The 16,465-nt window shown below is 35.8% G+C and overlaps 1 protein-coding gene across 1 annotated transcript; it reads left to right on the top strand.

The window, feature by feature from the left end:
* Positions 1-1,961: 1,961 nt before the first annotated feature.
* Positions 1,962-13,031, top strand: LOC107562904 (prolyl 4-hydroxylase subunit alpha-2-like). Its single transcript, XM_016247657.1, has 11 exons — positions 1,962-1,968; positions 2,064-2,160; positions 2,244-2,395; positions 3,453-3,608; positions 3,678-3,734; positions 3,844-3,848; positions 7,014-7,190; positions 9,282-9,352; positions 9,787-9,886; positions 10,914-10,967; positions 12,915-13,031. The coding sequence occupies exons 1-11, from the start codon at positions 1,962-1,964 to the stop codon at positions 13,020-13,022; spliced, it is 984 nt and encodes a 327-aa protein (XP_016103143.1). The 3' UTR covers positions 13,023-13,031.
* Positions 13,032-16,465: the final 3,434 nt, after the last annotated feature.

The raw sequence follows: 16,465 nt of genomic DNA, 5'->3' as shown, positions 1-16,465 counted from the left end.
CATGCACTCACTTCAGAAATATGGGAGAGTTCAGAGGTTGTGTTGGATCGCTCTTAAGGTTAGTCTTTTTTAGCAGTAAGCTTATGTTATTTGCCTTGAGTTAAATGATTTGATCAATATTGCTTTGCTCTCTTGATGTGAAAGTTTGACTCGGTTCAGATGGGACAGACAGATCACTGGAAGAGAGCCCCGCACACAGGGAAGAATCTTCAGCCTCGTCCAATGACCTTTCACCGTCCAAAGCTTAAAGAAGGACCATCAGCATAAAAAAGAGCAGCTGAAGAGAATCAAACGCTGCTGAGTTTACGTTACACTGAGTGCAGAGTCAGTCTGAACATGTGTGATTGTTTAATGAATTATACGGCTAAATGCTTGCATTGTAAATTACTAACCGAGTCGCACAAATTTACAACTCTTATAGAGGTGGAGAAAAATATTTATCGATGACTGTGGATCAATCCATAATATTCTCACTTACTGTATTTCTGTTTCAGGTGTATTGCAGAGAAAGTAGGACTATATTACAGAATCTTGTCTCAGAAGTTTGCACGAGCCACTTTAATTCACTGAAAATCCGCTCTTTAGATTTGCTAAAAAATTGTGATGCATCAAGAATCGTGTTTGTGACTTTCTGAATCCGACTCGGATTGAATCGTGAGGTCTTTAAATGGTGACCTATTTTAAAGGACTTGTGGATTCTCTGTGGTTTCCAATTTAAGTGCATCCAGTTTCACCCACGCCCAGTTAAACCGTTCCTTCTGGCAAGTTGTTCGCTGTGACAGTAATGAGCGGTCATTAGCTAGAAACTTAGTTAGTTCCCACCCTCACATTTGAACCAAAGAGTTTGCTGTTTGTGACCGTGACCAATTCCACTTACACTTTTGCGATTATAAAATCAGCAGTAGTCAAGTCAAGTCAAGTCTGCTTTATTGTCAATTCTTCCACATGTGCAGCACATACACACAGATAATTGAAACTGCGTTACTCTCAGACCCTTGGTGCATCAATACAGATTAAATACAAAATACAACTATACAAATAAGGTAAAATGTAAAAAAATATATATATAAAGCACAAGGCATATGGCAGATAGAGTGCAAACCAGTAAAGTAAACAACAGTGCAGATATAAAGATTGTAGTGCAAAAAAAAAGATTTGTAGTGCAAAAGAGCTTATTCAGACTGATTTAAAGTGACAGTGTGACAGTGTGATAGATACTCATCCCAGAAAATTACATCTTAAAAATGAAGAACATACTGGTTCTCCACTGTGCTTTCGAATAAAGGCAAAAAACTAATAAAAAAAAATAGAAATAATCTTATATAAAATGCATTCAGTGGCTCTTTGTGTTTTTTAAAGAAGTCTCTTCTGCTCGTCAAGGCTGCATTTGTTTGATCAAAAATACAGAAACAAAAACAGTAATATTGTGAAATATAATTACAATCTAAATGAACAGTTTTCTATTTTAATATACTTTAAAATATTATTTATTTCTGTGATGCAAAGCTGAATTTTCATCAGCCATTAGAGATTTCTGTTTTAAATGAATGCTGTTTGTTTTAACTTTTTATTCAGCTAAAAAATAAAATAAGAAGCAGCAAAACTGTATCCAGCACTGATAATAAATCAGCATATTATGATTTCTGAAGGATCATGTGACACTGAAGACTGGAGGAATGATGCTGAAAATTCAGCTTTGCATCACAGGAATAAATTATATTTGAAAGTACATTAAAATAGAACACTGTTATTTTAAATTGCAATACTATTTAACAATATTATAGTTTTTTTCTGCATTTCTGATCCAATAAATGCAGACTTGATGAGCAGAAGAGACTTCTTCAAAAAACATTAAACATCTTACTGTTCCCAAACTTTTGAACGGCAGTGTGTGTATACAGTATATCTTTTGTAGTCATACTCTTGTTTTTCACAATCTCAGTTTCTGAAAATTTACCCGTATGACTGGTTTTGTGCTCCAGGGTCACTAATGTACTTTTTTGGTCCTCTGGTCATTTCTTCGTCATTTTTCTATGCTACAATTTTGCCTTCTCCTTTCACAGGCCAAATGACAGACCTGATATTTGCAGAGAGGGAGCTTGTCCAATCCCTGAAAGAATACATTGAAGCAGAAGAGTTGAAACTCGAAGCTGTGAAGAGGTGAGTCTTTCACTAGAATATATGACTGCACATGAACCAGTGACTCATCTGTGTTTTTTTTGTTGTCCATCTGCTGGCTTCAGCTGGGCTAATAAACTGGATATGCTGACCCGTGCATCCACGTCGGACCCTGAAGGCTTCCTGGCTCACCCGGTGAATGCCTACAAGCTGATGAAGAGACTCAACACCGAGTGGTCCGAATTAGAGAGTCTGGTGCTGCAGGACCCGTCAGATGGTACAGTATATCAGCTTTCATCACAAGTCATGGAAGATTCAACTTTGAGAAAATTGTAATGGGGAATGTTAAAATCAAAAAATGGTCAGGATTGGACAGTAGATTCATGATAGTTTAATGTTTTTTGACACTATAATTTGGTGGTATTTTTTTTTTTTGGCCTTAATTTATTCAGCTTCCTTTTGAGATATGACAAGCGTTTTCGGCTGAAGCAAATGTTGAACATGTTTGAACTGGTGTAAGGTAGAGTTCCCAGACCTGGCAAAAGTAAAATCCTAATAAGGACTGTATATAAAATGTTGTATACGTTTGAAATCATTAAGATTGTTTTGAACGATGTTGCATTTATTTGATTGAAAAGACAATGAAAAGTACTCTTTTGAAATACTATTACAATTTAAAGAACTGTTTTCGATTTAATATATTCTATTGCATTCTTTATTACATTCTTCACGTTTACATATGTTACTTTCAGAAACTTAAAAAACACTTGATGTTTGATGTTCTCTGTATCTTACACATTTCCAGATCATGGCATAACGAATGAATAACTCCAGCTGACAACTATTATCAATATATCCATCTTTATCCATATTCATACAGTGTACTCGCATAAAGCAAAATATACTATACAGCAAATCTCAAATGCTTGATTGTTTGTCATTGCCTTATGAAAACTATCCTATCGCCTAGCTCTAAACTGCAAAATGTGGACTATTGATGATTTTCTGTAAAGCTCCTTTGAAACAATGTGAAAACTTGTGTGAGCTTGTGTGAACATGTGGTGCAACATGTTGCCACGTGGAGTTCTTGAGAATGTTTCCACTTAAATGAAAGTCATGCAAGGGATGATAATGTACAGTCACTGTCACTGGAAATAATCAGGACCCCAACATGATGAGTTAAACTTTCATTATTCAAAAATATTTAACTACATGATACTGCTATTATCCAATGAGAATCATGCACTCCAAAGCGCTGTGTCTTTATAATAAGGGATTCTCATGCCTTAAGTCACGTGTATTAAAAAGCTCTTATTTTTACTTTTCTTCTGAAGGCTTCATATCAAACATGTCTGTGCACAGACAGAATTTCCCTGATGATGAGGACGAGAAGGGAGCAGCCAAAGCGCTTATGCGTCTGCAGGACACGTATAAACTGGACTCGGAAAGTTTCTCCAAAGGCAATCTGCCAGGTCAGAGGCAGCACTCTGGTAACTCTTGTTTTCACACGTCTTTGTTTTCATTTTGAGTCCTTCAGTTAAAGACACTGTGATAAACAGAGACTGTCATTGCAACACTTTCAAAAGAGGAACAAATCAAATACATCCTTACTATCAGTGAGACTTAAATAGAGTTTTTTGCTGCTGAGGCAGTAGTTTTGACATTCTATTTGTAAATGCATGTGCTTAATTTAGAATTTGTATTTTTTTTGTCATTTTGAAACAGGAATGGTACCTTGATTTGGCAATTAGGGGCCAAGCATCAATGGGTAGGGCCAATAGATGATGCCAGTGCAATGCATGCTTTCAATTTCCACGCAGTTAATTAAACTAAAAAAAAATTCTGATTAGGTAACAATAACTTAATGAAGTTGTTCCCGATCACAATATAAATTACATTTAAAACAGCTCAATTAACACAATTTAAACCGTAAAGATTTTATTGTGCAAAAAACGCCAAACCAATTATGGGCTACTAGATGTTTTAAATGAAGTTAGTGGGTCTTCTTCTTCATCAATAGCCATTTCCTGTCGGTACATCGACATCTCTGTACGACTTTTTTGATCAGTGGCTGCTGTAGCTGCTCTTTTCCCAAGGAGTCTGCCCAGTGAACCCTTTTTCTTCTTAGGCGCAGGAGATTTTCCTTTCTTCTGTTTTCCAGTCATGTATATTCTCCCACAATGCCTCTTCCAGGTTGTCGGCCGTATGGCTTTCTGGCATGAAGCTTGTTTGTAAGCATTTCGATTCCAGTGTCCACTCTTTGCTGACATAGTGTGCGGTCACTGACTGCATGTTCTGCGGTCTTCCAGAAGAATTTCTGACCTGGCAGCTCACACTGCTTGTCAAATGTTTGCAGCTTGGCCTTGAATGCGCTCTTCTCTACCGTATTAACAGAAACCATTTCTTTTGCTGGGTAGCGAGTTACAGCATCAGTACACTGCTTCCATTTTTCACTGTCACGCTTGTACTTTTGGCAAAAGTCCCAGAAATGGTTGGTTGGTCCCTAGCTGTTCGAGTTCAGTTGTGCGTGATGGCATTGGCAATGAACTGTGTTCCGCGAGATGGTGCAACGCATGTAAACACATCTACACATCTATACTCCATACCAGGTATTTTGTCTGGTTCTGGTTAAAACAAAGAACATGCGGGTCGGATCGTAGGTGGATAGGATAAAATTAAAATAGCCTAATAATAATTCAATTTAATGTTTTAATCCTCTGACATCTGCTGCGTATCGCTCCTTAGTGGTCAGCTGCTGCAGAGCGTGCCAAAACCGAAATTGCTGATGAGATGAAGATGAAAATATCTAGTGGAAAATGAGACTGTTGCGTTTTTAATGATATGATTATTTTCATTGTCCATCGCGCAAGATGTTTCATTGTTGACATCGCCCGACTCTAGTACGTAGGCACCTATTGTATTTGTTAGTCGTCATCGTCGTCTTCCTCTTCCTCCGGATTTGAGTCTATGGCAGCCCATAGAACAACTTGCAAGAGAGTTATGAAATTTGGCACACAGATAGAGGACAGTCCCAACATTAACCACAGCTAATTTGGAGTCTCTAACTCAAACCCTCTAGCGCCACCAACTGTCCAAATTTGCACTCGTGTTTACGCTAATAACTTGTCATAGAAGTCTAGAAGCAATGATTCTTCGGCTCAAGATGATTCGATTGCTTTGTCATTTTCAGTGCAATTGCATGACATCATTTTCCATCATTCATTTTTGAATTTTCCAAAAAAATAAAAAATGTTTCGCTAAAATTTAACCAGATCATCTTCAGACCATGCTGACAAAAAGTTATCAAATTCAAGTTGATTAGTCAAACTGTTCTTGAATAACGCATTAATACATTTTTTTAAAGGGCTCACCAAAGTGGATGTGAGGCTGTAACTTGGCAACGCTTTAGCATCTTGAGACCAAACTTGGTGTATGTTGTAATAACCACGACCTGAGGCTACCTGCAGTTTTGCCACAGCACCCCCTAGTGGTCAGGAGATATGAAAATTAGCTATTTTTGCTTATTTTTTTTTTCCCTTTGATTTAAAAATACAGTAAAACCGTAATATTGTGAAATATTATTACAAGTTAAAATTTCTGATTTGCTGCTTAAGAAACATTTCTGATTATTATCAATGTTGAAAACAGTTTTTTTCTGCTTAATAGTTTTGTGTGAACTGTAATACACTACTGTTTAAAGGTTTGGGGTATGTACAGTTTTGCGTTAAACAGGATGCATTCAATTGATCAAAAGTGACATTAAGAAACGCACGCGCCGGGCCCGAAGTTAACTTCCGGTCTGTGTTTGTTTATCAGTCTGGCTATGAGTAGACTGAAGTTGGGCTCAGGTGGTTGTGCTGTGGGATGTGTTTCCCACACATTTATTTATTTGTGGCGCTCACCACAATTTCAAAACTGACGGATTTTCCAAAAGGCTTGGTTGAATAAACATGAGCATGTATGTGGAGCTCGCCACAATATCAAAACTGACAGATTTCCCAAAAGGCTTCGTTGAATAAACATGAGCACGTACTGCACGTTTAAAAATCAAAACGAGGCGCGGGTGTTTTTATATCACTGTATTTCTGAAGGAAGACTATCTTTAGAAAATATTCAATGTCATTTTCATTTAATCTTGCATGTTATGTGCCTGATAAAGCAGCGTTTGTGAGCGCAGCGCTGCTTTGTGTACAGCCGTTTCTGGGGAAACCTCTGCTTTTGTTCCGTCCTCCATGCTGTGACAACTCACAAAAGACTATTTTTAACCAAGCAGTGCGGAGAGGCACTTCAAAAACGTGCCGTGGCTGGCTGATAAACACAAGCACTGACTAGAGCGGCCGCGATCAGCTCCGGTGGCCGTGGAGCCGTAACGCGCCGTAGACGCGTGCAGTGAGGCGCAGATCAGCTCTAACGTCACTGAATCTGCTGTGTAGATGAATCATGCAAAACATACACGACAAACAGCGAATGTTTCATTGTTTCTCGAAACGTCATAGCATTTCCACACCGGCAATGACATAACTGCGGCTCCAAGTCATTTATGTCCCCACACATCATGCACGTCGTAACGCGTTGACGTCATCAAATTGCGATCGGTTCCTGAGTTCGGCCAAGTTGGTGAGTACCGATCGAGTCATAAAATATGATTATCGGCCGATGCCGATCCATCGGAGCATCCCTACACACAAGTCTTGTGGCTGTAGTTTCGAATCATTGTGTATTTTAATGTTTATTTCTGTTCAGTGTCTTGCCACATAGAATTCTATTCATCCAGTCTTTATCTAAATCTCAGTTTAAACTTGAATACATAAATGTAAATAAACAAATCATAAAATTAGCAGTAGGTTGTTATAAAAAGCTATAAAAGTTTTTTTCCCCTCTTAATTTCCCAACAGACTTCAAAGAGACGTAGCAGACTGTTGTGCCGTTATCAGGATGGCAACAGGAACCCGCGTCTGCTGCTCAAGCCAATGAAGGAGGAGGATGAGTGGGACAGTCCTCATATCGTTCGCTTTCTGGAGGCCCTCTCTGATGAAGAGATAAAGAAGATCAAGGAGCTGGCCAAACCCAAGGTGAGTGTGCAGATGGACAGTATATCGGCATGAGTCTATACTGTCCATATATAGACCATGGACAGTATATAGACTCATAGACACATAGATGTCTATATGACATCTTAATGCGTCTATATGGACAGTATATAGGCATGAGTCTATATACTGTCCATATATAGACCATGGACAGTATATAAACGCATATAGACATCTATATGCATCTAAATGGACAGTATATAGGCATGAATCTATATACTGTCCATATATAGACCATGGACAGTATATAGATTCATATAGACGCATATAGATGTCTATATGATATCTATACGTGTCTATGTGGACAGTATATAAACTCATACAGACGCATATAGACATCTATATGATATCTATATGTGTCTATATGGACAGTATATATGCATGAATCTATATACTGTCCATATATGCATTTTCTGTATAGCTGCTTTGAAACAATGTGTATTGTGAAAAGCACTATACAAATAAATTGAATTGAATATATAGACCATGGACAGTATATAGACAGTATATAGACAGTATATAGACGCATTTGACTAGCTTAAAGATGTAGTTCACCCTAAAATTTGTTTTATTTTATTTTTTTATAACAAGGGTTAATTTCCCCTAAATAATCATACATACCATAAAAGCCTATTTGTGCTTTTATTCTGAATTATGAATAAGACCGAAAGCTTTTGTTTCACATCAAATGCATGTTTGTTAGTGTAGTTTTTTACTTTTATATCTGGACTCTATAATCTTTTGTTCTTGAGTTATTTGTTTTAATGTGTTGCTACTATCTGACAGTCACTGCCTCCAAAGATGCTAATTTGAAGAAACAGGCTTAGTATTAGGGATGCACCAAAATTTCGGCCGCCGAAAATGGCATTTGGGTGCACCGCACCGCCCACTAAATAATAAAGTAATTTAAAATAAAATTAATTATTATTATAAATATTGATATTTAATATTAATATATTTTCTGTCCAATTGTATTGTTACTTTCAATAAAAGTGTGGTTATTTTATTGGCTTGTGTTTTTTTTAATTTTTATTCAGTATCATTAAAATGAAAAAGTCTTACAAAATTACTTTATATTATTTAATAAAATGATAAATTATTATTACAAAGCATTTTCGGTTTCATTTTTCGGCCCAGAATTTTCATTTCGGTGCATCCCTACTTAGTATTGATACAAATTTGAAGATTCAAAAATGTATTGCACGCATTTGTTTTAGTGAGCACAGGGCACAAAGATAAACAAGATGCTGTAAAATAAAAAAATGTATAAAAACAATTGATAACCATATTAAATCAAAACAATTTACAAACCAAACAAATGTAATTTGCTGTCTGTAATTATAATCCTTAAATATAATTTTTCTTTTGTCCTTTGAGCTTAAAGGGAACGTCATATAAAGCTTTCGCTGATTTAATTTATGAACTTTAACCACTTACATTACTTTCATAGAAGACAAACTGGACGCAGTGAAAAAAACAACAATAATCACAGGCTTCATAAGAAACTAAAAATGAAGTCTAATAGTCTTGCTACATAGAAATATGGAGTTGATAGATGAACCTGAGAGACATATTCATGGTCACAATTAAACAAAGCAATTTTGTTTCATTTTATCAGCTTATGACAAACTAACAAATTTGTTTTGCTGATATATTAAAGTTGTGATGAAACAGAAGTAGTGACAGATCTTTTTTTCCGTATTGAGACATAAATCAGAGTGTGACATATTATCAAAAAAGAAAAGATGTTGGGCGGGACTTGGTTCTATGCATCGGTTGTGGATTGGCTGTTAAGATGTGGGCGTTGCATTCAGAAGTGGAGACAGATGAAGGCAATCTTGCAGTTTAAGCGATCTAAATGATTGGAGAAGTCCTGCATACGTTTATCTTTTTCACCAGAATATCCAGTTATGAAATTCTGATTATACATTGAGGTCTATATATATATATATATACAGTATATATATAGACACATCTACATGTGAGTACACATGTGAGTATGTGTTTTTTGACACATCACCTGTTTAAAATCTGAATGTGAATGCAAAGCTAATTATGAGTTGTTCTCTGTAGCTTTCAAGAGCCACAGTCCGAGACCCAAACACAGGTGTTCTGACGGTCGCCCATTACAGAGTTTCCAAAAGGTGAGCTCATATACATCAGTTCATTTAATGGTCTTCACGTCTGGCTTGATAAGAGCATAAGGTGACTCGGGCTGGACGGTATGACAGTAGAAAAGTGTTCATTTCGCCATACGAAGCATATCACAGTAGATATATTTGCGTGGATATTGATGGAAATCTTGTGCTCAATTGCTGATATTCAGAACAGCATCACTCTTGATCATGTGATTGCTTGAATAAGCTGGATTTGTCATTATATTCATTACAAAATAAGTATATTATGATATACCTTTACTGTAATGTAACATTTTTCATTCTGTGATTTGATCATAGTTTTCACCCCTAGGCAATACATTCATAAGTGTACTTATTTGATATTGAAACCCAGCTGTCGAACAGAATTTTGCCCATTTCTTGTTTTGTGATGATTTTCTTGTCTTCTGGCGTGTCTGCAGCGCGTGGTTAGAAGAGGAAGATGATCCAGTGATCGCTCGGGTCAATCAGAGAATAGAGGACGTCACTGGATTATCTGTAAACACCGCAGAACTTCTACAGGTCACTCATCCAAAATACACCAGAAAATCACACACATCATCTTATCACATCATATCATTTATCATATCATATCTCTCATATATCATATCTCTCATATATAATTTATTATTTATCAATTATCATTTATCATTTATCATATATCATATAATTTATCATATAATTGATCATATATCATATATCTCATATCTAATATATAATTTATCATATAATTTATATAATTTATCATATATCATATCATTTATCGTATATCATATATCATATAATTTCATTTATCATATATCATATCTCGTATCATTTATCGTATATCATATCATTTATCATATCATTTATCATCATATCATGTCACGTCACAGTATAATGTACTTCTGAAATTAATAATAATAATAATAAAACCATTATTAAAACCTATTTAAGGAATAATCACAAATCATTTTCTTCCATGTTTTAAATTTACCAATAAACCTCTGTTGTGCAGCACTTTGTCAAAAATAAAAGGAATTGTTACATTTTCACTTGATTTACATTTTAGAAGTTTAAATTATAATATAGACTTTAGAGACAGTATTGCATATTATATTATAATATAATATGGAATAGCATATAGAAAATAATACACGTTAAAATAACAGCAATCGTATTTGGTCACACTTTATTTTAAGGTCCAATTCTCGCTATTAACAAACAATTAACTACAACTTTTGCATCAATAAACTGCTGGTTTGCTGCTTATTAATAGTTAGTTAGGTAGTTGTTAGTTTCGGTATGGGGTGGATTAAGAGACCTAAAATATGATCATGCAGAATGAGACATTAATATGTGCTTTATAAGTACTAATAAACAGCTAATGTGCTAGTAATATGCATGCTAGGTAATAGTGAGAATTGTTCTTAAAATAAAGTTTCAGATTGTTGACCCACATGATTTAATTTGCACACAGTGCTTATGTGAACAGTGGATTGTCTCTGTTGTGATTCTGATACAGAATTTGTGGGAAAGGGGTTTTCTTATAACTTCTGTTGAATCTTAGGTGGCTAACTATGGCGTTGGAGGTCAATATGAACCACATTATGATTTCTCAAGGGTAAGACCTTTGTGCAAGAACAGTGGCATGTGCATGAAGAAATATTAGAGACAGTTTTCATTCAAAACAATGCAATATTTATATTTCTCTGATAGTTAAGAAAATGTATATATCAGTGGGATTTTTTTTTACTGTCAGCTGACACACAATATCCATTTTTCATCTTTATCCATATTTTGTACATAAAACTACTGATGAGACTCATTCCAGTTGTGGTTTGAGGAATTACATTAGATTAGCATTAACTCAAGAATAAAGAGTGAAATTAAATAAGGTGTATACGTTAAGTTATGTCGTTCTAATGTTCATTGTCAAGCACAGAAATACGGCTTATTATTAACAAGGTTTATTATTTATGATAAATAAGCATGGATGTGGCTAAGGTCAAAATAAACAAAAGCTGTGTCTCATTTAGAAGGCTGCGTCCTCCGGAGGTTGCATTCGAAGGCTGCATACGTCATCGAGGCTGTCTCATTTCAGAAAAGCAAGTAGGACACTTCGAATGCGACCTTCTTTCACAGGATTCCGGAGGATGCATGAGGTGTATCCTTCGCTGCTACAGATAACCCACAATTCTTTGCGGCGCCGTGAACAACCGTTGTTAATTTGAAAAATGCCGGCGCCGGCAGATGTAACGTACACACAAGCGCAGATGTGGTGTTTACAACTTACCTTAATTCGGTAAAATTCTTAAAAACGGATAAACTTTGTTTTTAATATCCTCCTCCTTTTTTTCTCTAATAGATGCCTGCTGTAGGTACGCTGCAGCTCCTCAAACATTGAACAAAATAAAACAAGTAAAAGCATTTTTTTTTTCAAATTACTTTCCAAATTTAGAAATTATTTTCCTTCATTTAAGTAGTGTGAGAGCAAGGATGTGTTGGCATAGCAACGTGATACTTCCTTTCCGCCTGTCCTACGAAGGCCGTCTCGTTTAATTCTAGGTTGAGGACACTTCGTACATGCATCCTACAGAGGATTCGACCTCCGGAGGGTGCAGCCTTCTAAATGAGACACAGCTAAAGTGATCGCTAGCTACTGAGGCGGTCAATCTAAACTTGCCTAAAGAAAAGGAAAAAATAAGATTATTATGATAATTATTGAAAGTTTATTCTTTTTAATAATATGTTTTATGTGGAATATAGTGTGTCACCTGATGGCAAAATCCCATTTAAAATGTATCTAAGGGTACGTTTACACGACAACTATGTTCTGAAAACAGAACAGTGTTTCCTTCGAATTTTTGTGAAAGTTTTGCATGCCGATGACAACGTCAAAATGATCCCCGTTCACAGGGATCCATGAAAACGACTAAAAACACTGTATTGATGCCAGGCCAGTAGCTGGCGATGTCACTTTGTAAAGAAACACTACGCACATACGCATTCCTGTAGACTCAACATGTAATATGCATGTGTATGACGTCACTGTTTACACTACATTTATGTAGTTCACACAGAGATGATAAAGGTATAATTTTCAAAAACTTGTACTTTGAAACTCGTTTTCAAAAATGTGCATTTTCAGGCCCCCAATACGTGGTTGTCATGTAAATGAACGGCCAAAAAGCATCAAAAGATTTGCGTTTTTAGTTGAAAATAATGTCGTGTAAACGCCCCCTACTGTAAAAAGTTGGAATGGCAGCATTACAGTGCACATTTTTATTGCTGGTGGTAATAAATTTCATAGGGATTTTTTTTATTGCTTATGAAAATGGGAATGCATTAGACATTTTGATTTTGACGAAAGTACCACATAAACCACTGGAGCTGAACTATTCTCCTAAGAAGATGATTTTACATTGAGCACATGTTTGTAAATTGATTTGACAGCCAACACTCAGTTTTTATGTTGTCATATTGAAGATAAAGTAATGTTGCCTCGGAGGCGGAGATATGCCACTGCTGCACTTCAGTCTGGTTTAAAAGTTACAAACGTCTGTTGCAGCGTCCTTTTGACGGCAACCTCAAGGTTGATGGAAATAGACTTGCCACCTTTCTGAACTACGTAAGTACATGTGTTGTGCTTCTGCCGCTCTGCCTGTCTTTACTCTAGCATTTTATCTTCGTAGAAAGATGAACCTGATGCTTTCAACTGACTGAAGAGGACTGATCCTGAGCTCGGTTCTGCAAACACGGACACAATCAGACACTCCAGATTCCTCAGGAACGCACATGAGTTCCAGTCAGGCAGGCTGGGGTTTGTGGGCCATTTCTCGTTTATTTGGAGTGTTTTCATTTACCCCTTCTTTAACATTTCTTGGCAGATTAAACCGGAGTATCGTGTCATGACCGAAATCCCATCGTGTTTATGTAATGCATAAATTATTGTCCTGTTCTTCAGTGTTTATTTTAGATTCTTATATGGTTTGCAATAAAAACGTCGGAATTTGAAGTCATGTTTCTTTGTCTGCCTTTTGAGGAGCTGTTGTATAGAAATATTTCGATTCAACAGAATTTATTACACACACTTTTGTAATGTTTGTTGTAATGCAAACTTTAATGTTAGGCTACAACAACCATAAACTGCGTCTGAATTGTTATTTAAATATATTTACAGACCTTATTGCAGCTCAGATGTGGCATGAATGCATTTACACTGCAATTACAATTTCATAAATAATGCTATTAGATTAATGGGTTTTAAATGGGATAATTCACCCAAAAATTAATTATTCACCTTCATTTCCTGAATGACTTAATTTCTTGTGTGGGAAAAAAAAAGAAGATCATTTGAAAAATGTCTCAATTTTTTCCCCCCATACAAGTCAGAAGTCAGTAGTGACTGAAACAGTTTAGTTACCAACATTCTTCAAAATATCTTCATGTTTCACAAAAGAAAAATGCCATTCAGGTTTGAATCGACATGAATAATTAATGACAGAATTTTCATTTTGGGGTGAATTATCCCTTTAATGGGTGTTTTATTAAAATGAAAATGTGAAATTGAAATGTCTTAATGAGTAGGCTTTGGGCTGCGTCTGAAATCGCATACTTCCCTACTAGGCTATACAGTAGGCGAAAAACAGTATGTGACAAAAGAATTATGTCCAAATTCACAGTACTCGTAAAAGAGTAGGCAAAAGTACCCTGATGACCTACTGCTTCCTGCGTGATTCTGAATGTACAGCACTTTGGTCCATTTTTATGGTTTTGAATGTGCTTTATAAATGAAGGTTGAGTTGAGTTAAAAATGCAAAACGACTCCCCACCAGCACAAACAATCTCTGTAATTACCTCTTTCTCAATCAGATTTGATACTGTAATGTTTTTGCTGTAAACACATGATGCAACCACAGTTCTCTTTTCAAAGGGAAGACCTCAGTGTCTTCTGGGTTTGTTACCTGGTGTAATTACCTGGTGTCATGGTGTAAGCTTGTCTAATCATAGGAGATGATTCAGTCAGACAGTAACACAATTAGCTATAATCTGTTTTCTGGAAAGGTCTGACTTACACACTCGCACCATTAGCACATAGAGTCTAGTTTTGACCCTGAACAGAATAAGACTGAACGTTCAGCTTCACAAGCGGCTCGAAATGGAGGCAAAGTGGATGATTTTATTGTTCTCAACATGCTGGAGTTTCTGTGGTGCTGTAAAGGAGTTCTACTCTTCAACAGGTTAGTGTGTTGTATTGCAATAAGATGAGAAAACAAGAACACTTCGCTCTTTACCCATAATTGTTTTTGTAGATGTGCTAACATACCTGTTTTAAAATGAAATGCTGTGTGCAGATCATATGATGCAGCTTACAGACATCAACACACAGTTTGCCAAGAGTCTTCATGAATATATAGAAGCACTGGAGAGCCAAGCAGAACTTCTGAGAGGGTAAGTGTTGCTTGTGGAGCTTATAGAGCATCAAGATGCAGAGGAGGGCAAATGAACTGTAAAAACAGAAAATTACAGAATATTTCAAGTGCCACAAGAAACCTTTTTAGGATTACAGAAAAAAGTTTAAATAATAAAAGAAAGTGTAAAAGTTTAAACTTGGTAGTATGACGAGAGGAGAGAATGAGATGAGTAAATGTTTAATATTTAGTAAATGCATAGAGCATATTATAAACAGTGAAAGCATGTTAGTTTAGGTTATATATTAGGTTATATTTCGTTTAGGTCTAATTAACCCCTGATGCTCTTCATTTAGGAGTTAAATTCATACTCCTCATGATACTATAATTTATTTCAATAGTATTTTTTATCCAATATTTTGTATTTGGAAGGGATTTCATGGTACTAAAGTATATTCACTACTTGATTTAATATTTATGTCTTTATGTAACAATACAAATATTAGAAAAAATATTTATTTTTCCGATTTATGCAGTAACAAATCAAATATAGAAAAAAACCTATTTCAAATCCATTTAATGGAGGTAGATTAGTGCAATCAGGTGGAAAGAAATAAAATCAATTGTAATGGTGTAGCCGCTAGACGCCTGCATAACTGATATAAATATACTTTCGGGGCTGTGCTTTCACTATTTGTTGAGAACAGTGTTTTCAGGCTTGATATAGTTAGGTTTTGAGTTTGGATATATATTTAAACATTATCATTATCTATGTTCTGCCAAAGTTTAGTTTAAAAATGTGACACAAATGAGCAGGAATGCTTTTAAAGAGCTTAATCCATCTGAGTCTGAGCTGGTCCGTTGGCCCAGTTTTGCCATATATATTGCCAATATAGTGCCATGCATTGTCAGTCACACCAGTTCCTTTGTGTGTGTGTGTGTGTGTGTGTGTGTCTGAAACTATTTTTGATGCTTCAGAGTTTTATCCCGTCATTGATGTGTGCTTTATTCTGCATTGTGGCTGATTTGTCGATTGTACCCCAAAAAATCTCTGTATTTTCATATTTATTTCCCTCTGACATCATTTTGACCATGAATAATCTATTTTTTTTGACCGTTTTGCCTTTTCCAGTTGTCAAATTCCAGTTCCTTTGTGTGTGTGTGTGTGTGTGTGTGTGTCTGAAACTATTATTGATGCTTCAGAGTTTTATCCCGTCATTGATGTGTGCTTTATTCTGCATTGTGGCTGATTTGTCGATTGTACCCCAAAAAATCTCTGTATTTTCATATTTTTTTCCCTCTGACATCATTTTGACCATGAATAATCTATTTTTTTTTTACCGTTTTGCCTTTTCCAGTTGTCAAATTTGTGTGTATGCTCATATAGCCAGTGCCAAAAATGTGACCTAGTTTTGTACAATTTCAATGAAGTTATAATTAAAAAAAAAACAATTAATGTAAAGCTTGACCGAAGAGCAGCAAAGGGTTAAAAATAAACTATTGACAAATTAATCAAATTAATATTTCATTTTAAATCCCCAGAAATCATACATTAAGCATTAATGTTGAATCTATCAAATAATGAGACTATAAGTCGAGTGTTCATGATCAGTATCACACACACACACTCTCTCTCTCTCACACACACACACACACACGCACACACACAGACAGACAGACAGACAGACAGACAGACAGACAGACAGAG

The sequence above is a fragment of the Sinocyclocheilus grahami genome, unplaced genomic scaffold (assembly GCF_001515645.1).
Source record: "Sinocyclocheilus grahami isolate Dianchi unplaced genomic scaffold, SAMN03320097.WGS_v1.1 scaffold847.1, whole genome shotgun sequence".
In the NCBI taxonomy this organism is placed as follows: domain Eukaryota; kingdom Metazoa; phylum Chordata; class Actinopteri; order Cypriniformes; family Cyprinidae; genus Sinocyclocheilus; species Sinocyclocheilus grahami.
This window is presented reverse-complemented; position numbering and strand designations above follow the sequence as displayed.

What these genes read in the sequence shown, in the direction of transcription:
- LOC107562904 (XM_016247657.1), top strand. An exon ending in AAACTCGAAGCTGTGAAGAG is followed by an intron (nt 2,161 to 2,243) that starts GTGAGTCTTTCA and finishes TGCTGGCTTCAG; the next exon opens with CTGGGCTAATAAACTGGATA. An exon ending in AGGTCAGAGGCAGCACTCTG is followed by an intron (nt 3,609 to 3,677) that starts GTAACTCTTGTT and finishes TGTGATAAACAG; the next exon opens with AGACTGTCATTGCAACACTT.